This window comes from Egretta garzetta, unplaced genomic scaffold (assembly GCF_000687185.1).
Source record: "Egretta garzetta isolate BGI_Z169 unplaced genomic scaffold, ASM68718v1 scaffold367, whole genome shotgun sequence".
Classification (NCBI taxonomy): Eukaryota; Metazoa; Chordata; class Aves; order Pelecaniformes; family Ardeidae; genus Egretta; species Egretta garzetta.
This window is the reverse complement of record NW_009260192.1, coordinates 283690-305260: the sequence shown is the minus strand read 5'-3', so window position 1 is coordinate 305260 and position 21571 is coordinate 283690. Positions and strand designations below refer to the sequence as shown.

The window sequence follows — 21571 nt, the reverse complement described above, 5'->3', positions numbered from 1 at the left end:
AAGAGCGATTATCTGTGGAACCATCAACACAGACAGAAACATCGGGCATGTATGATTCTTCTTTTGTTAAACCATCCTTGGTTTTGGAGCCTTCAGTGGACCATTCATTTGCAGAGATGCCAACTGGAGAGGCCATGCCAACTGCCCCTGTCTCACTGCACAATACAGGTCTGCCTGTGGAAGATAGTCTCCTTACACCTACAGGGACTGTCAGTATGGAGCAACCTGAAGAGTCCACAATAGGTCAGAGCATCATTTCTGAAGCAGTTGAACACCAAAATGAAGACAGGACAACAGTGGAAGAACTAATCACAGTGGGGCAGTCAGATGTAACTGAAGCTGCTGTAATAGGCCAGTTGGACACAAGCTCTTCAGAAACTATTCTGACTGCAGATACTTCCACCGTCAACCCTGATGCTTCCATGGAAGAGCACCAAACCCTAGATTTATCACTGGCAGGCCAAGCCACTACTGGATCAGCAGTGAAGAAACCGGATGATGTTTGGCCTACTGACAGAGCGCTAGAAAACTCATTAGATCAGACAGTGCAGTCAACGCTGACTGCCACTCAAGTTTCAACTGCAGTTCCTTCTGTGATAGGTCAGACCACTGTTCTAGAGGACTTTGCAGGACAGGGTGGGACGGACCATGACACCCGTGTTTCTGTGAGCTTCAGCACTGTTACAAACTCTTATGTAACGGTGAGTGTAATGACAAGCACTGCTGAGCTTCCATCCCATCTCCCTCCTGTTGGATCCATGGTGTCAGCGCCTGCGGCTACCTCAACAAAGCTGGGAGATGAAACGATGAGAGTCCTGGATGTTTCAGTGGACCTGGATCGTGGGACCACTGTCCACGTTTCTCCTGAGCTGACTGAGGAAGGAAGGAGCATGACTGAAAGTCACGTGGAGCTAACAACCCGCGTCCAGTCCACAGAGATGGCCAGCGTGGCTTGGGCCACACATGAAAATCACCATAGCACTCCTGTCCCGTCACGAGCTCTAGTCGTGTTTTTCAGTCTTCGGGTTACCAACATGATGTTTTCAGAAGATCTGTTTAATAAAAATTCCCCTGAATACAAAGCGTTGGAGCAGCGATTCTTGGAACTAGTAAGAATCACTTCTGTGCTAAATGTCCGTTACCAGGTAGACAAAAATTTTTGGTAAATAATAGTTTGTTGGCTCTCTTTTGCAGAGAACAACTCAAGACTGATGTTTATAGATATTATTCGTGTCCCTCCATGGGAAAAATCTGTCTGGAAGTGGGAGGTGGGGTGGGATGTGTTGTTTCTTTTATTCAGTCAGCAGGCTCTCTAAAGCATAACTTCTTAGCACTATGGGCCAGATGCTCTGCTGGTATCAATAGATGTAGCGGTGTACCTGAAGTTACTCCCCGTACTTGCTTCCAGAGTGCTCTGTATTTAGTCTATTGGGAGAGAGAAGTAAATAAAATGGGGCTGCGGGGAAGTAACTTCTCTGCGATGCTTTCAACCCATCCTAAGTAAGAGGTAGTGCAGGGAACTAAGCTGTTCCTAAACTGACTGATGGTTAGCAAAGCCTGACAGGAGTTATACAGCACCAGTTGTCTAAATTTTAACCGGGAAATTCCCCTCTCCTGCTGGAAATGAACATTTTGTTGTGGGAGATGAAGGGAGCAAAGGAGAGAGAGGGAAGGGGCACGTGCTTGAAGGAAATACCCTGTGAAACGACAAGTACTCCTGGTGCTTAGATCAAGGGAGAGCACCATGTATGTCCCAAGAACTGTATTGCTGAATCACAGATTTTTGGAAACTGTCTGCAAATCAGTATATGCTCAAGAATGGTCTGAAGCGCTCGTGCTCCTGGCAGGCTGCCAACACGGGCTTCTATTGGGTAAAGTTTTAATGCCCTTGCTGTTGGATTTGGGTAAAATAATTCAGACTCCTGCTGTTTGATGCAATAACAGTGCGAGTGGCTTGAGTTAGAGATGCAGAGATTCAGCTTTTCTGTCACGTCCCCTGTGTTGCAGCTGGTGCCCTACCTTCAGTCAAATCTGACGGGCTTCCAGAATCTGGAAATCCTGAACTTCAGAAATGGCAGCATTGTGGTCAACAGTCGAATGAAATTTGCCAAACCTGTGCCTCGGAACGTCACCAACGCTGTCTACATGATCCTGGAAGACTTCTGCAACACCGCGTATCACACCATGAACCTGGCCATCGATAAATACTCCCTGGATGTGGAATCGGGTAAGGATGGCTGGGAAGTGCAGTTTGGAGCAGGGGATTTAGAGCAACTTCTGCTTTAAGAACTTACTAAAGATCCCAGCGGCTCAGAGACTGCCCGCTGCTTTTCACAGGCTGGGCTTTAGAAAGACAGTCTGTAACAGAGCTCAAACAAACAAATAAAAATCTGTTAAGGGACAAAAGAGATGAAAATCAAAGTGGGACCCAGACTGAGCAAACTGTCTAGGGCCCATCTAGAAATCTGGGAACAAAATTGGCGTATGTAATACTCTGTATAATGCCACTGCACTTCCACTGGGGAGGGCGGGGGAAGGCAGGCCAGTGAGAACAGTGGTGCCTGTGATCACCCCCACAGGTGGCAGCCAGTTTAGCTGCATGGGTAGGCATCTGCACAGGTAACAGCTGCTGCCTCACTCTTGTGGTAAGGTCTCGGTGGCACTAGAAAGTTACAGGCCCTCTTAGTTCACTCCTGATACAGGGAGAAAGTTTTTTCCCTGTCCAAGCTAGCCCATATTTTACCACAGAAGCAACGCAGAAATATTTTCTGTTTTCAGGTTGGAGAAAAATAACAGTGCTGACCTGTTGGCAAATGGTAGCTGTTCTTCAGAGGTAGCTCAGTTATAAAGATCTTCTGATACTGATCATTTAACTTTATGCCAGCCCTCTTAAGCTTGATACAGGTGAGATATCTCAAATGCCACAAGCTTGTGTTCCCTGCAGGCAATGGCAAATCACCTCACAGTAGGGGCTGAGTGCCCGAAGTCCCCTTGCCCATCCCCATGCACTGCTTAGATTTTCTGTAACAAGAAATACTGGCGATCAGCTGTGTTTTGTTCATTTGCAAAAAAATAGCTCCAGCAGACAGAGATCTGAGGTACCGCACGTTCCAGTAAGGAAAAGAACATTTTATACTTGCTTTTTCGATCGGATTGTTGGGTGGTCTTAGCCATACCATTGGCATGCGCTGCACAGGGATGAACACCACTTCCTTGTGCTTGTTCACCTTAGCAGAACCTTTTGTTACTTGGGAAAGACGCATGCCAGGTTTTTGCGTATTATTTTAAGTAAGAGATCGTTAGAGAAAATGGCAGCAGACAGGCACCGCTTTGCCTCAGTTAAGGTTCTCCTCTATCATTAGTATTTTCTGCTCTGTGTATTCTCAGGTGAGCAAGCAGATCCCTGCAAGTTCCAGGCCTGCAACGAGTTCTCTGAATGCTTAGTAAATCGCTGGAGCGGGGAAGCTGAGTGCGTCTGCAATCCTGGCTACCTGAGCATTGACGGGCTGCCATGCAATAGCATTTGTGATCTGCAGCCGAACTTTTGCCTGAACGACGGGAAGTGCGACATAAGCCCTGGGCAAGGGGCCATCTGTAGGTAGGTCATCCTGCTGTTTGAAGTGCGTGCTTCCTGTATGGCAGCCCCTTGCCATCTCCTCTGCTGTAGCATTTGACAGGATTTGTGCGAAGTTCTGTAAGATAATGTGTAGCAAGAGAGACGACCGTGATTATCATTCATGTTATACTGCTGAGTGGAGGTCCCAATTTTAAGGTTAGTTTTCTTACGTAAATATTGGAAATGAAACGGTAACAAATTTCTTTACTAGAATAGAAACAGCGGGCAATTAAGTAGGAAAAATGGTAGTAAAGGAACATACTCGGTTGTTCAAATCATCTTCATTGACCTTTGTGGACAGAATTCATCTCCAGAGGCTTTATCAAGTAGCAAAGTGTTAGATAATGTCATAAAACATGAGAGTTAATTCCGTCACAAAAATTTGTATCTGAAAGGCGTATTCATACAGCATAACTTTATTAAAAATAATGCCCTTGGTTAAGAAAAAGTCATAAAAGTAAATCATTTCACATTTGGGAAAAATCATGTGTGGCTCATTAAAAAATCAAGGCACAGCCCCCCCGGTTCAAATTTTTGCTTTTGAAAAGATACAGATGCATTTGAACAGGATCTCTGTATTTGGCAGGTAATTGAAAAGACTTAGTACAAGATAGAGGCAAATTGATGCTCCTTCCCACACTACACTTAATTTTTTCCTTTTGAAGCAATGTAAGTCTATCTTTAAAAACAAAATGTACCTGTCAACAAAAGGTAGGAGACGTACTTCAAAAAACTATTACTACTAATAGTTATTATTTACGTTACTTCAGGTGATTTTCTTTTTAAAAAAGCTTACCCCTCTAGAACATCTCTAAAGTCAGTCTTGGAGCCCTAGCAGTTAACAGGAGAAATAAAATTGTGTTTAAAGCTACAAAAATGGATACTATCACAGTTGTACTATAAATTTTATCATATTTGTATAATAGTGTTAATTAGAAACAGGTAAGTATCTGACCCTAAGCATGCTCTGACCAGCATGTATTGAGAACTTTTTGAAAAATTTAAGTATCATTTACTACTTTAAGAAACCATTTCAGATATTTATGCTAGAAGATTTTATTTACTGATGTTTCTTATTAATAAGGTTCATGGCTGTGAGTGGTCATAATACCTTAGAATTCCTTGAGTTTTTATAGCAAGAACTCCCAAACACATAATGCAAATATGTTATTTTTACCGGTATATTTAAAGTCAGTATTAACGTTAAAGTTCTTGTGTTCAAAACCACAGCAAGGCCGAAATAATGAATGCTGGTTTGGACAACTGCTCCAAAGATACGCTCTTGGACAGACACTTCTTTCCACTCATTTATGTATTTATTTAACTAACCATTGTGGAGTTCACCACGCTGTAACCACTCTGCTCGTTTAACATGCCTTCATTTGTATCTACATTATGGTATGAATAAGACGAACTGCTTTCTACCTTTACAGTGTTTGATGTGTCATGTGCAAGGTTCAAACAAGGCATAACTTCCTACTTAAACAACTTCTAGTTTTAACACATCACAGGATACTCTAAATGGCAAAACCCACAGGCTTTTCCCATCGCAAATGCATTATCCTTTTATTATTTTATCTATCTATCTGCACTCAATTCAGTAATTGGGGTTGTTCAGCCTGGAGAGGAGAAGGCTCCGGGGAGATCCTCCTGCAGCCTTTCAGTACTTAAAGGGAGCTTGTAAGAAAGATGGAGACAAACGTTTTGGCAGGGCCTGTTGCAATAGGACAAGGGACAATGGCTTTAAACTACAAGTAGGTTCAGACTAGATATAAAGAAGAATTTTTTTTACAGTGAGGGTGGTGAAACACTGGAACGGGTTGCCCAGAGAGGTGGTAGATGCCCCATCCCTGGAAACGTTCAAGGCCAGGTTGGACGGGGCTCTGAGCAGCCTGATGAGGTTGAAGACGGCCCTGCTCCCTGCAGGGGGTTGGGACTAGATGACCTCTGGAGGACTCTTCCAACCCAAAGCATTCTATGATTTCTATACTAAAAAGGCTGTTCACATTAATAATAAAAGAAAGTTGGTGCTTGAATATGCAAATGTATTTATGGAGGTGACTGAACTGAGGGCGTGTCATAACAGGAAGTTAAATACATTTACGTTAATCAAAGCTTTTGCTGGTGTTTAGTTAATTTCCCCATTTTTCTTTGTTACAGGTGTCGTGTGGGAGAGAACTGGTGGTACAGAGGGGAGCACTGTGAAGAATATGTGTCTGAGCCACTGGTTGTGGGTATTGCAATTGCTTCTGTGGCAGGATTCCTTCTTGTGGCCTCTGCTGTCATCTTCTTCTTGGCCAGGACCCTTCGAGACCAGTACACAAAGAGTGACACTGAGGACTCACAGGGGTAAGTGACGCCATCTATTATTTTAAAATACATCTGCTACCATAAGGATAATTCTGTCGTAAATCTCATATCACACAGTTGACAAGCTGCAGGAAGCACAGGCACCTCCAAATGCCAGGCTTCCTTCATCTATCTGCTGCCCTTCCAGGCTGCAGAGGAGCTCACGGTTTGTTTGTTGCTCCCCCAGGCAGGGTGACAGCCTCTCCTCCATTGAGAATGCAGTTAAATACAACCCCATGTACGAAAGCGATACGCCTGGCTACAGCCATTATTACCGGAGGTACCCTCAGCTGACATCCTACAGCTCTACCAGTGCAGAGACATCCACAGACTACAGCAGTGAAGAGATCAGGCACATTTATGAAAACAGTGAGCTTACTAAGGAGGTAAGTGGCCTTGTTTTTGTAGTGGCGTGGAAAAGATCATTCACACGATAAGCTTATTCCACACTTGTAACCTGAGAGGTGGGCCCAGGCTTTCCCCAGCGTCTATGCTAGAGCTAAAATAGTTGCAACTTGTTTAAGAGAGGAGAGAAAGGATTTCTTTCCCTGCTTGCTATTAGGTATAGAGAAAGGAATGGGTGTGTTCTGACCTGTAATGAATTTCACGTGCTAAAGGAGCTGACTGCTTAAGTAACTTCACCAGAGTTGGGGAGGTTTGCAGTTGTGTTGCTCAATGCAGCCTTTAGCTTTCAATGCCCACTCCAGTGAAAACCCTGCTCATCCAGGCCTTTTTACAGGTTTTGGGTTTTTTTTTAAAGTTTAGGTCTTTCTATACACCTGCAAGTTAGATCATACCCTTCTCCTTTCTTCTTGTATACACAGTATGCAGGGTTTACTCTAGAAGGCTAAAAGAGAAGGGATTTACACCCAGGAACTAACCACAGATCCTTAACAACTGTGAGAGGTGTGAATCCAGCCTGTAGCTGGGCTTGTAGGCAAAATATCTGTGAGAGATAAACAGTTTAGTTAAAGCCCGGTGAAATGCCACACTCTGTCCAAACCCTGGTTTTGACTTAAAAGTGAAATATTACTGGATTCCAATGAAGTCCTTAATAGGGGGGAAAAAAAAAAAGCATAAAGAAGAATTTTTTAGTATTGCAGTGCCCCATTCCAAGCTCTGCTCCTTGGAATAGCAAAGCATAGGAGTTTTTTATTTTCCAAACCCTGGAAATCAGTTATTTTTAGTAGTATTCTAATTTCTATTATGTGCTTACAATTGTGTTTCTTGTATTCTAGGAAATTCAAGACAGAATTCGAATTATAGAGCTCTACGCTAAAGACCGTCAGTTTGCAGAGTTTGTTAGGCAGCATCAAATGTGAGTGAAATGTCTCGCCAGGGTAACTCCTTTGATACCCGTTTTCTCATGTGGCCTATTACTACATTACTGTATTTTTCATATAAAGGGTCTAGAAGTGCTGGGACACTAGAGGTATAAGATTTCAACATTATTTCTGAAGAGGTTCAACCCTTTTAAAGTATTTTAAAATAATCAGCATAGATAGCCCCAGAAGGTATGTTAAAAGCAGTGAAGAGGAATCCCAAAATTAACAGGTGTCAGAGAAGCACTGACAGCGATTTAGGTCCCTTGAAAGCACAGACAGAGCCTTCTTAACTCTTCTAGCATAGCTGCTGTGGCCTAGTGTTCTATTTAAAACAGCGATATTAAAAGCATGTTGGTTTATCTTGAGTTCTCAGGACTTGGCAACTAACCAAAACCCAATAGATCACTAGTACAGTCCTGGCTGGTATGGTGGGCACCGACCATAATAGAAAGCTTACAGTTCCAAACAATTAACCGAGCTGAGCTGTGTGCTGTGATGCAAGCTAACCATGAAAAAAGCCATCAAGGAATTAACTATTAGCATGCACACTCTTATGAACTGTACTCTCACTGTAGCAAGCAGCAGATTCCAGCTAGCTGGGTTAGTTTGAAAGATACTGTAGTACCGTTCCTTGGGATCCCATTAAAAATAGCTACAGTAGCAAAAATCCTGTGTTCCAAGACCATCAACTATACTTTTTTTTAAATTGACAATAACAGCAGTTCACATTTTTCCATGTCAGTTGTTCATTTTTTCATCTTGAAAAGGATGAGCATCTAAATTTTCCACAGCTGGAAAGTAGTAAGGGCTGCCTCATCTAAGCCTTGAATCCAACGTTTGAAAGAGACTAACTTAATCATTGCTTCTCTGTTTTTCATTTCAGGAAGCTGCTTTAAGAAAAAAAGGAATGAGTAGAATGCATGTGGGAGATAAAGACCACCTTGTTGCCATAGCAATGGGCTCAGATGTAACTGCAAAGTTACTTATAGTCTTAACATTGCATGGATGGATACAGATGTTTTCTAAATGAATGGCTAAAATGTACAGATGTCTGTTTATCTCAATTACTTCTGGCTTTTCTGTGTGAAGCAACATTTTTAAGAGGTGATCAGAAGTGGCAGAGGTTATGAAAGTTCAGTTTTCCTTAACTCTGAAACAGACAATGAAAGTTTGTACACTAAAGCAAAAAGTCTCCTCAGGTAAGAGAAGATACATGCACAACCAAAATAAAATGCACATTTTAAAATCCCTGTCTGGCATTTATGCCCTTACCAGAGGCTACCGTAGAGTCTGGTGGAAAGAAATATTTGGTTTGCAGGCAAATGATTTGTAGGGGAGAACTATCATGTCAGCAGTATTTTAAAGCATTCCTATTATTAACACAAACATAACCCCACTGGAAAAATTGTTCTTTTGTAGACATGCCCGATGTACATTTTGTCACCTGGCATAGCAAAACAGAGCATAGTACTAAGCCTGCGGGCCTCCTGAAGGCTCTCCCCAACAAGAAGCATCACCACTGCCCATCAGTGACCCCACGGGGCACCTCAGCCAGGCAGGGCCATGCTGCTACAGGACAGCGCCTGTAAAGCCGCGGTGGTGGCTCTCCGGCTGTTCCTGGCAGACAGACAAGCTGGGGCACAGAAGGGCTTCTGTCATACAAATGTTCTGTGAAGCTAAAGTGACTAATGTTGACTTTTTTTGTATGTAGGCAAGTTGTGTGGTATCTTGTAAGTTAATACGCACTATTTATTTGTTGTGTATTTCCCTACCAGTTTATTTTTGTAATGGATTTAATTGTTGAAATAGAAAGATGAATAGTTTGATGATGAAATACTACAGTGGCATTTGTGCCCATCCTTTTTAAAAATATATGTAGCGTTTACTCAACGTTGAATTTGGCCAACTAGCATTTGAATTTTCCTTACTGGCCTGGGGAATAGCCTGCCATGATGAGCTCCATTTCAAAATCAGGCTGTGGTACTTAAGTGCATGTGTATTTGGTAGATGGCAACACTTTCCTATGGGGAAGGGAAAAAATGACATTATTCTTGGCTTAGTGGAAGTCAGCGTAGAATTCCTTAACAGAAGTCGTCAGCCAGAAGCATTTGAAAATAGCCAAATTGAGATGGGGACCTCTGAGGTACAGAATCGGAGTTTTATCTTCAAGTTACAAAGAGAGTTCTGACCACGTGTTCAGGTGTGGGGAGGCTCTGTTCAGCCACCCAGTGTCTCTCTCTTAAGGCATTAACACAACTGTCAGGGTTAGGGCACTAATGGTCTCACGTTAACTTCTGCTAGCAAACAAGGCCAAGTTTGTTATTTCTACAAAGTCTGTAGTTCTTGGCCCACCTGTGCCAACAGCCACATGATACTTTTTAGTTAAGCGGTAGCAAGAATGACTTACTTGTCTATAGGCGGTTTAGCTAAACAAGTGAATGTTTCAATCCACTTCTTCTGTGTGTTCTGGAGCACCTCACTGGATCCCTTGCGTAGCATCTTCTTGCCTTCAGCAGCAGGGAACGGGTATCAGAGCGACAGACCTGTCAAAGAAATGCATCTATAAACCACTGTAAGCCCAAACCATGCAAGACAGCAGGAAGTAACGTGGTGCTGCTGAACACTGTCATGTCCAGATGTTATGAGACAGAGGCCCCATCCTGCTGGCTGACCCAAGGGCTCTCCAAGCAGCTGGTCCAGAGTTTCTGAGGCGCAGCCCACTCCCTCCTGCCCCTGCAGCAGCACAGACAAGCTGTTCTGTAGCGCCAGGGCCCGTGACTGTGGTAACCGTACGCCGCAGAGAAGTGCGGGGCTCTGGGTAGGCAGTGACTTGCGACTTGTTTCTGCGCAGCTGGGCTGCCAGCCCTGGGAGATGGCTTCAGTGCTGCTCCTGCTGAGCGCAGCAGGGGATGGCGGCTGGGATCAGGCATGTTGTAAAAGTATTTGCTGTGCACAAGCTGAGGAGAGTCTTGGTTAGGTCAAGTACGAGGTATTTCAGTGTCTATACAGTGAATCTTTCCTTTGTGTGTGTGTGTATACACGTATGAACATAATGGTATCTTATTTTCGCTACAATAAAAAATTATTTCCAAAATATTTTTTTCTATAAAATTAATGTAGAGACTATGAGTTTGACAATGAAGAGAAAAGGTATCTTAGCCATGACAATTTGTGCACGTAGGATCAGAAAGTCTGTTGTGTGTTTTTTTTAAATGGAGTTGGTGAAGCTGTTGAACAACTTTGCAAACAAAAGTGCCAAATGTAGTTCGTTATCACTTGCAAGGTTATGTTCTGAAAATTCATGCTGGAAAGCACATAATTGAGTGCTTTGCTTCCAGTTAAGCTCTTTGCCCATTTTGAAGATGGTTTGGCTCTAATCAAAGAGCAGAAACATGTTGTTACTTAGGTGATCTTCAAGTCTTAAAACCAAAACCAAACACTCCCCCCCTTCAAACCTCTTCATCTAAACAGTTTGATGATGCATCTTACAACACGCCAAGGACTTAATGAACTTATTTTCGTTGATACTGTCCCAATCCAAGGCAGAGACAAAGAACAATTAGATTGTGTACAAATCTGCCAGTACTTGTTACCAGTTAACATGCATTTTTTTCACTTGCTAAGAGTAAAAAGCGCAGGTTCGAATGACTTGGCTTGATGTAAGAAGATGCACCAAAGCAGTTATTGCTTCCTGACAGTTGCTGACACGGACAGGTCCATCAGCCTCTGCGGCCCTGCTCAAGACTCGAAACAGACAAAATTGAGGCCCTGCATGGCGCTGCCAGCTGCCCCTTTAGCAGCGGATCTCAGACATACAGCAGCCCATTCTGGACCACACTGCCACGTACTGCAAAAACCACTGGGTGTTAAGTTCTGCCTGTGCTATTTTTGGGAGTCTCTCAAGGCCTTCCCTTTTGCACCTCGAGGTACCAGTCCACAGTGGTAGAATTCCACCATGGCTGGAAATTCAAACTCAGAGCAAGCATTCAGAGCTGCAAGACTGGCAGCATTTCAGGAACTGTGTGCTTGCCTTTTATTTGGTAGCTTTTTAGCAGAGGACAGAGCCTTGCACACCAAAAAAATACTGTTACTCCCTATCTTTTAGCTGTTCTGTCCAGTCTGTGCACTTCATGTACTGCTGGGTAAGAATTTGGTCCCAGAAAACCAGGTCTTCAGAACCTCAGAGACAGCCGAAACTACGATTTTCTCCTCTCTCCTCCAAAACAAGGAAGCACAGATAAAGTTTAGATTTTTAAGAATTTACAGCTTAATTGCTACAATGGAAAAAGCCTTTAACAATCAAGACTTTTACTCACGTTCCTTATCAGACCTGCTGGAATTCGTCCTTGTTGTGAACGGGTACAAGAGGGGCACGAGAGGACACTGGGCACTCTTCCCCCTGGAGTCTGTGGGCAGCAGCCCTGCTAAGGTGCTGGAGCTCCAGTGCAGGGACGGCCACCTCATCCTGTTAAAACACAAGGCCAATGCCACGTTATCTGTCTGTCTATAAGCACTGCAGGACAGAGACAGACCAACTTTGTACAGCATATGAAATGGGACAGGGCATTGTTACTATTTAAATATTAGTAGAAAGCACACAGCAATTTCATGGCACTTACTTGACATATACTATAAGACCAGCAGCATTTCTGTCTTATCTTTCCACCACTTGGAAATTACAGTTTGGGAACAGGCACTTTATGTTCTACATAACATCCATCCATTCGCTTTGGTTTCTCAACTGAAAAAAAAAATAAATCCAAAGCTCTTTCTGGGACAGGAAAGGGAATTTTTTCATTTGTCAGTCTAAGGGGGAAAGTTTTTGCCACATTCAACACTAGTCGGCTCTCCTACTCCAGATTATTAATGACCCCCAGGAATTTCAGTTGTGTTCCTGTCCTCCTGGACTCTTGCCTGTGCCGCCTCTCACTCTCCTTGCTGGGTCACCCACTGCACTTAGCAGCGGGAAGCCCACTCAGGGCAGTCACCCCCGCTCAGAGGGTGACAGGAGGTTGTGGGAGCAAGTGCCTGAGGCACTACAGCTGTTCAGAAGGACCCAGCTGAGCACCACCTCAAAACCTGTGCTTTTAGTTTTCCCATGTTTCCAATTCAACACAAAACCTGCTTTCTGCTCTTACTTGTTTCAGGATAAAAATACCCTCAGTACTGGAATTTTGTGGGATGCATGCCAATTTAGTTTTTAAATCGGTCCTACCATCGGCACATTCAAGGACTGTGTTTATGTATTAAATATGTTAGGTGGGGTAAACTACACTTAAAGCCTGACCTTTTTTTAAGGGGACACACCACACCCCCCCAGCTCTCATTTATACAACCAAACCAACAAAAAATTACTGTATGTCTTGAATCATCGGAGGTTGAAATGTTACTCAAAAGTCCCCTATTAAACAGAAATCAGAGTCAGTGTGAACTGGAGTTGCAATTGCGTCTCCACAGCTGATTACCATATGGGGAAACTATGCCTTTCTGGAAAGGCTGACGTAGCTTGAGCAGAAATGAAAGCTGGAACAACGATGGCTACAGCCATACATCAAAACATTGCAGTAATGCAGGTACATAGCTGGATAAAAGAGGGCAAGGGCAGAGGCAGGCGCTCAGTGGTGAACATACAAGCAATCCCGAGAGTGAAAGACCGCCATCGACTCGCGAGAGACAGCTACAGGGAAATTCACTCAGCTCTGCTGAAAGACAATTACACCGTGATTAAATGATCTCTCACCCCTTAAAGGGAAGGGGACGCAAAGCGCGTCTAGCAGCAGCACAGGGCTTGAGTCTCCTTGCATCACCTACAGGTAACTGCTGACCGCGGTTCACTGTGCACCGTTCCAGTCATCTGCTCAGTAAGGGAGTGGCTGTTCTTCCCGTCCCTATTTTCAGATGGAAAGATCAGAGGGTTTTGAGCCACAAAAATGCTTCATACAGTTCTCCAGTAAACCAGAGGCTGCTGCGCAGCTTTTTTTTCTCTTTTTCTTTTGTTATTTCTTATTTCAACTCTTGATTAAAAAAAACAAACCAAAACAACCACCACCACCAAACCAATAAACCTGCTCACCCTTACTTTTTTAGGGTGTGCTTTCTACCTGCTCCCCTTAGGTATGGAGGGAAACCCACAGCCGTGGTGGGAAGGCAGGGTGGTTCTACAGGGCTCCTCCACAAGGAGTTCGCACCTTGCCCTTCTTCTCACCCCACCAGCGTTTATAATGTCAGCTCATCTGCACCTGCTTTAGAAAACATCAAACCAACCAACCCCACGCTGAAACATCCCCCCAGGGATTGCAATGAACATGACCGGGAGCCTCACGCACGCGGAGACTGACCTTTCAGGAGAGGCAACCCTTTTGCCATATGCACACAGCCCCCGGTGGGACATCACGTCTAACACAATGCTGCATACACCAAGCCAACAGAAAGCAGAACCAGTGGGTGGAGGACTTACTTAAGAGTGAGGCTGCTGGGGTGTGTTTCGGGGCCATCTCTCAGCACACCGCGTGTCTCTACTGACATTTTTCAAAGGGCAAAGCTCTTACCTGCCAAGATAAAAGGAAAGGGAAGCTGCTGGTAAGAGATTCAGTGCAGAGAACCAGTTCACGGACTGCAGGTAGTGCAAGCCAGTCTCCAAAAAGGGAGCATTTAGCCCAGAAAGAAGAGAGTTATGTTAGGAGCAACAAAGTTAAATGAACAGGTTATTTTCAGGTTGTTTTTTTTTTTATCTAAATAAAGAAGAGGAGAAATGTGCCATAATCACTATGATTTGACATACATTCAAGTCAATAAGCTGTTCCTGCCTAAGTATCCTTAATAGTGTTTTGTGGAGGGGAGGACAGAACTCTGTCCGTGTTGCCCAGTCAGGCCCTCTGAAACCTGCAGCTGCCACATCCAGAGATAAGCAGGAAGGAAGGATTAACTACAGCAGATGTATCTAGAAAAGGAAGGTAATTGGAAAATTTAACTTCTGAAATATTAGCGAGCGATGTGCGTGATCAAGTGTACCTGAGGTTCTTCAGCCTCTAATGCTCAGCACTTAAATATTTGAGAACTGTCCTGTGTCAAGTACCCTCAGCTGGCTGTGAACAAACTTGTAAACCACCAACCCTCCCTCTCCAGATGGAGCGTTGCGAAGTGTCCCACGTCATGATATAAAAACCTGATTAGCTGTGCTGACCAGTATGTTCCATAAACATATAACAAAACTTCCCACTGTTTAATTACGTGCAAAAAGCAGATGATTTTATAATGAAAAACTTGAGCTGGCAGATCATAGGGGAAAAAAACCAGAAAGAAAACCCAGCAACAATAAAAGAGCTATTCAGCCCCGTAATATAGAAAAACCAAAGATGTGAATTGTTCAAACCTCATGTGAGTCTCTCACGAACATTTTTAAAACCATCTCTAGTTAACTAAGCCTCTTGCAGTATCATGTCAAAATGGTCGTGCCCACTTCCCATTCTGCTCTGGGAAATGGGAAACCTCAAATCTGGCAAAGATTGGTCAGCAAACGGAGGATGCATTCAGGGAACACACTTGAAAACCGGAAGTATTTATCCAGTTTTAAAAGTCCGACCACACAAAAAACTCATATGCAATTTGTTCTGAAAAACAGACCTGGTACAGCACAATACAATTACTTACTCTTTGATGGGATTTTCTAAGATCATCAGCTGTCTCACACAGCTGGAGTTACTTGATCATTTCAGGACTTCTGCCGATCCACAGCGTGCTTGCCGCAAACCCCTGCCACTTTGAGCTTTCTGCCCTCTAGTTAGCTGAAACAGTATCAAAGGGCTTCAGCTTGGAAGGGCCTAATTAGAACCTGGTTCAAATTAAAGCAGCATTCAACCCAGCCCACCAGCAACAGCAATGCTAACTGCTCTGCATCTGTTGGGTCCCACCTAAGGATGCTTTTGAGGGTGGGAAGAAGGGACAAAAGAAGGGGAGAAAAATGGGACAAAAGACAAAGCTTGGCTACAGTCTGGGTCAGCAACAAGAAGTCAAGAAACAAAAGCCTAAGTGACACTGTAGCCTCAGGCATGCTGGAAGGGAAAGCAAGCAACCTTGTCCACCTCTGGTTTTAAAGGCTTTTACCAAGGGCAGGCCAATGCTCTGTCACAACAGGAGTGAAAGGAACGGAATTCCTCGAGCTTTGGAGGAAGCCTGGAGGGACATTTCCACTGCGGGACACGAGGCACTCTAGGAAATACTCATTTCAACTTTGCATCTCGTACGTGCACTGAAACATCTGCTCTGTTTTTCCACACACGGGGCATGGTAAAACCAGAGTTAAAAATCTAACCTCTGAAATGAACTATGAAATGAACTAGAGCCAAGGCAAAGAATACCTTCAAACTGGGGGAGGAAGGGCTGCACTCGAGTTTCTTACTAGTGCCAAAACTCACAATTTGAAATCTCTCTACCTTTCCACATTTTTTCCACCAACATATAAAGAAAAAGAAAAAGCTGTTTCAGGGTTTTTTTTCATAATGTAGGCTGTCCTTCCCTAGGTTCCCAAACAACTTTTTCTATTTTTATTATCCCTTAACCATAATTACTGCATACTCAGACCCCTACCCCCAAACGCTGAACCTGCATGCCACTATGGCAAAACTTGTATTGCCAGCAGCTTCCAGATGCCACTGCGACTCTAAACTTCCCTTATTCAGAGGCTGAGAATGGAATGTCCTCCCATCAATCCAGTCACGTCTTCATTTTCAATCTTTCTGTAATAAAACATTGCAAGAGCTTTTTGCAAAGCAGGTGTAGTAGGTTTTGGTTTGTTTTATTTTTAAAATCGAAATGCAGCAGAGAATCTCACTGAGATACAGGGTTGTTTTATTGATAGCTGTTTAAGATGCCACATGTGTAAAGCCCTTCTTGTATTCATTCCAGTTCAAGGGCATGGCTGACAGTCTGCACCTCTATACCTGTTGATGTGGGGCAGAGATACTACTCTTTCTCCACTTTCTATGGTATTAAAAAGTGACCAAATAGCCACATCTGGAGTCTCATTCTCCGTGCCAAGAAGCAAGAAGAGATGTATCAGCCTACTCTAGTTACCAGGTTTTTGGTTGACTCTAACTGACTAAATCTCATTTGCAGCTGCCTTCAAAATACTATATGGACATATGTGGTTCTCCTGAGCATCAGCAAGAAAGCCAAAAGCAAACACAGTCTGCCAAGCAACTGTCAGCTCAGTAAAGCTGCCACAGAATAGGCGGACCACAAACAGTCAACATCATGCTAAAAGGGAAGGCTATTAGCTTAGCTTGGATTCAAGCCAACACCTACAGGTAAAGATCCTGCACAGAGTAGCACAGACTGAAGGTCAGTGTAGGTTAATTGGACTTCATGGGTAAGATATTCTACCGAGTAGGAGGCCACTCAGGCTGCCCCCTGCACTGAGCTTGAGCTCATCTGTGTACGGCAAAGCTGGCTCCAGGCCTGCAGCAGGGGAACACCAAGGACAACACAAGCGGTGGCTTCATCAGTGCTGTTCCACTGCCTTCATCAGCAACAGAGCTCTGGAAAACCAGGCTGGTGGCAGCAACTGCTGGAGCAGCTGACAATTGCTGGCCTGGAAAGGGCAGTCCCACAGAGGCAGCCAGCATCCCCCTCTTCATCGCACCCACACTGACAGTGAGTGCCCTCTCAGCAAGACCCCTGTCCACACCTTCCCATGAGTAGGGAGGCTGAGCCCGCTCCCCCAGGGACTGCAGGGCAGTTCGGTTCAGCTGAGAAGCAGTGTGCTAGCTTTGGCAAGTGCTACGTATCTGTGGGTACTTGCTCCTGGCGTGCTGACAGCGCTGAGCTGGGTTCTCCAACCAGGGCAGGCTGGAAGGGTCCTGGGCACTGCTCGCTGCCAATGATGGTACCACTGAAACGGAGGCTGCAAAACTGACATTTTCCAGTGTCTCCTGAGCAGACAGAGCCACTAAGACAAAAGTGTTCTCTGGTTTCAGGGGGCTGAGGACAGCTTACTATAGGAACTGGTTCCATGACTGACTGCTCTGCAGAAGACATTAACTACTGGTACAGTCTTTGCTTCTTAAAGGAAGACTGAATAAATGCAGTCCTATTCAAAGAGTCAGCATAAGCTTTGACATTTTTCTTGCTTTTAATTATTTCTTTAAACCATGCTGGAATGCTTAAGCCTATCACTTTTAATGAGCAACTGGTCAACTTGGTTATTGACACATTTCTGGAAAATCTGCTGCAGGGTGTTTCTGAAGATTAAAAGCTTCTGGTTCTGTTTTTCCATACATAAATAGTATTTACTGACATGCTTTTATAATATAAAACATTCCTCAGAAGACAGAGCTGTTCAGCCAAACAGCCTTAATTCACGCACTAGTATTTTGCACCTACCAGTGTATTATCTGTAGTGAAGCAGAAGCTGTGTCAGTGGTGATGCAGTCAAGTGAAACATATTCCCTCATTGTGGTCAAATTAAACATACTTCAGTCCTGTTCTAGCATGCAGTGTGTTGCCATCAGAGTGCTTTCTGTGGAAAGCTGGCTGAACATCCCCCTCTGGACACCTATCAGCCTGAAGAACGTCCAGCCATTGAATCCCTAAGCATGTCCTACAGCTCCAGAGTTGATCATAGGCCAGTCTCCAAAGCTTGTGGTCTAGGTAAAGTCCTTCAATACTGATCTTCTCCTTAGCATCTCCCTCCAAAACTGCCACCTGCCCAGTCACCAAGGTCTAATCTTTAATATCCTCCCTGTATCATAAATAAGTCCTGCTCCCAGAACCTCAGAACAGTCTCGTCCTGGTCTGCTAGATTCTTGCCAGCAGTGACAATAAGCACCAGCCATTGTTCACAACTAAATATTTTTTGTAGTAATAATTAGATATTATGCACCAGAACACATATCACTTCCCAAGTTATCACACTTATTTGCAGTTTGCTCTCTGCTGAGGGTGCCAGTGACAGCTCGTATCCACTGGAGACTGCAATGAGATGACCAACTCGTTTCACGTAAGCCCCCAACTCACTATCCAAGGGCAATTAATTTTCTAGTTGGCACTGAACCTCAGGAACACTTGCATAAAAAGAACACAAACCCAAATACTCTAAGTTACACTTCATCTGAATGTCGTCCACACAAATAAGCACGGACATTAACGAAAGAGAGATGTCAACACTAAAAGGTGTTGAAAATTATTTTAGGAATAACGAATGCTTTGGGGATTAACAGTACCATATGGTACCTTTCACCTCCGACTTACTGGTACAAATCCAGCTAGAGCAGCATGGATAAAAACCTTTACCATCTGCTGACTTTACCACTTTATGGAAAATAAACAGGTGTTTGTGTATCACACACACACAAAATCCACCATGATGACTGGAAGTCTTGCTGGCTTTCTCAGCAGAGAGATCAAAGAGGGCCAGAACACTCTTCTCACCCCCAGTACAACTAGTCTGTCTACATGAGGAGCGGACAATTGAATGCCAAATACAACTACCACCCACTATCAGAAATTAAAATATGATCTACCATGTTTCCAGCAACAGTCTTTTTCAGGGAACAGGAGGATTTATGGCTTTCAAACTGAAATCTCATCTGCAGCAGGTGTAACAATATTCTCCCTCCCTACAAGCTTTATCTTGCTCGTATGCTTAGGTCATCACTGCTATGACAGCACTGCTATAAAATATTTCCCATTTAGCAGCCCTCATATCAGCCTGAGCAAGGAAGCCTGAAGTAATCAGTATCCATACCTCAGTGAGTTCACTTGAACGTTAGCCTTTTTTATTAAAGAGTACTGTCTGAGTTTGAGTTACCTGGTCTATTAACGTGCTCTCCCATGCTCCAATTTCTCCCTTTGAGTTAGAAAGAAGATTTTTTTTTTTTTTAGTATTATTACTAAATGAAACATGCAAGCATTGGTTTTAAACTTAATAGCAACAGGTACATAAATATCCTCTGAGTTTCCTCTTTTCAATTTATGTGGCAATCACTTTTTGTATAGCAGAATTTACTGTCTGTTTAATACATCTTTGCTTTGTTAGTGGCATATGGGAGCTCCAGCTCGAGACTGGAATAGTCAGAAAATAATTTGTTTGCCTTCTTTAAAGCTCTATTTTTATCCTCGAGCAAGTTTTTTTGGCTGAGGCTGAACACAGTGATTCTCACAGCACGTAATGACCAGGAGCACAAATCACAGAGAAATCTTTTAAATTTCCTTGGCAAATCTGTACCTGCTGTTTCGTAGCCTCTTAATCAAAAACCCCAGTAAGTATTCTTATTTTATTACCCCACATACACTTTGAACACTACAGATGAAAGGCATGGTAATGCAGACCAGAGACTTTCTATTATTCCTCCTTTGGCTGTTTTATCAGTATGATTAACACATGTCAAGTAAGACAAAGCTAGAAATAACTAAGAGATTTGTTGAGCCAAAGATCTGCCAGAAACATCACCCTACAAGTTGTATTTGTCTCTTCATACACCGGTCTCACTAGCTCCCTGCTCTGACCACCTGTGTCTGGGGGCACTGTCTGGCAGGGCTCCCCAGGGAAAATTTTCATGCATCTGCATTTTCAGGTATCTGAGCTTTTATCCTTACTCTGCCAAATACACACATAAAGCATCAGTGACTACTAGGTCGCTAAACATTCAGGGCCAAAAGTGGCCCTGTACAACAGAGAACAGTTTGTATTATTTCAAAATGACCATGCTCCAGGTCCTAGTTTAAACACAAGGTGCACCGAGGTCTCTGTAACAACTTCTCTGTTCATTTCCAGTTCTTGTATGCTATTGATTATACAGCTGCTGAACTGCAGTGGAAGTCCTGGGTTAATTAATGTGCAAGGTTTCAAAGGGTGTTCTCCCCAAAACTAAGTGCCATGCAGAAATGGTTACTCAAGAATTTTAAAAGGACCAGAAAGAGCACAGACCCAGATGCTGTCATGTCAGCCACTGCCCGCTAGAAAGGCTTAACCCATTTTAGGATTTGCTTGGCACTTATCCATTTAAGATTTTAATCCACAGCCTTTGTCCTTCAGATTCGTCCATGTACTTGTGGCACAGACAGAAGGCAAGACTGCTTAATTTGAGCCTTGCTTTCAGATGCCTTCCTTGTCCATCCTGAGAAGCTTCCCATCTCTCTTCAAAATGAACAGCTTCTCTCTGGCAGCTGGTGCACTACTCTGGTGTCCCTTCCCAGGAGAACAAAAAAAAAAAAAAAAGCCAGCCATTTGACACATATTTAAATGTAATTACAAGCTGGCTGAAACTAGATGGATTCCTGAAAAAGAGATAAAGGGGCAAAGTCTGCTTTGAATAGGACCACAAAATATCATGACAAGTTTGCACTGCTCTAACAAAAGGTAAACTGGGAGCTACGGGAGGTGCCAGGGACTCTGTGTCATCCCCGCAAAATCAGCTCAAACCGGAGTGCAGTGGCATTTGCAAGGCAGACAGGGTGGCTTACTGGAGGCTGCATGAAACCAGAGCAAAGCTCCCAAGAGGTTTGGTAACCTGCTCATTTCATAAACAGGGCACAGTCTAAGCTACCAGTGCCTTCCCACAGTTTCCAGCTCATCTGGGACCATGCTTCCCAAAAGGCAGAGAAATGCTCTTACAGTCCACTGGGAACTCATCATTTATTCATCTATATATTGCAAAGACCCCAGCGGTAAACTCGTAGAAGCCTTGTGGTCCACGCAGGAGCAGACATCATCATAACCATGGATACAGTAACATTCTTCTGGGCAAGCTTAAACCCAGATTTCAGACCTAGGTGCTGGTCACTTGATTCAACCTCTGTAGCAATATACAAGGAAAACTTCCTCTAACTTTGTAATCAAGGAGGTCCAGATGCTAACTTTTGGACCTTCACATTCAGGGGAAGACTCTCAGCCTGTGGAACTGCCCCAAGTAACAAAAGAGCCCTCAAGTAAAGCTAGGGTGGAGCCTACAGGCAAAACAGATCACTCAAGCATTCAGTATTGGCCACCCTGGAAACTCTGGGTAACACAGGTGCAATGGCAGTGGCTGCTAAACCTACCTAAAAGTGCTACTTTACACCTTCTCCCTGTGCCCACCTGGGCACTTCGGCTGCCAGTGTGTCATGACTAGAGGTTACACAGCTATGTGCTCAGCTGAAGTGGGGAGCCCAAGCCAGCAAAACCCCCAAGCCCTAAAAATCATTTTAGCTATATCATATCAATTGGCTGCCCACCTAGCTTCATTGGTGCCAGTGCTGGCAAGGGGGCAAGGAATGCTTTCTTAAGACAAAGGATGGTGGGACC

At 43.9% G+C, this 21571-nt stretch overlaps 1 protein-coding gene across 20 annotated transcripts in view; it reads left to right on the top strand.

Moving 5' to 3' along the window:
• Positions 1-10274, top strand: part of IMPG2 (interphotoreceptor matrix proteoglycan 2) — a 69300-nt gene extending 59026 nt beyond the window's left edge. For all 20 annotated transcript variants that reach the window (XM_035897543.1, XM_035897542.1, XM_035897531.1 and 17 more), the window contains 7 exons: positions 1-1109; positions 2008-2227; positions 3388-3598; positions 5777-5965; positions 6153-6351; positions 7204-7283; positions 8174-10274. The exon at positions 1-1109 is cut by the window's left edge and continues 654 nt beyond it. In XM_035897543.1, the coding sequence (XP_035753436.1) occupies positions 1-1109; positions 2008-2227; positions 3388-3598; positions 5777-5965; positions 6153-6351; positions 7204-7283; positions 8174-8186 (2021 nt within the window). In that variant the 3' untranslated portion in view covers positions 8187-10274. The remainder of the gene's footprint in view (positions 1110-2007; positions 2228-3387; positions 3599-5776; positions 5966-6152; positions 6352-7203; positions 7284-8173) is intronic.
• Positions 10275-21571: the final 11297 nt, after the last annotated feature.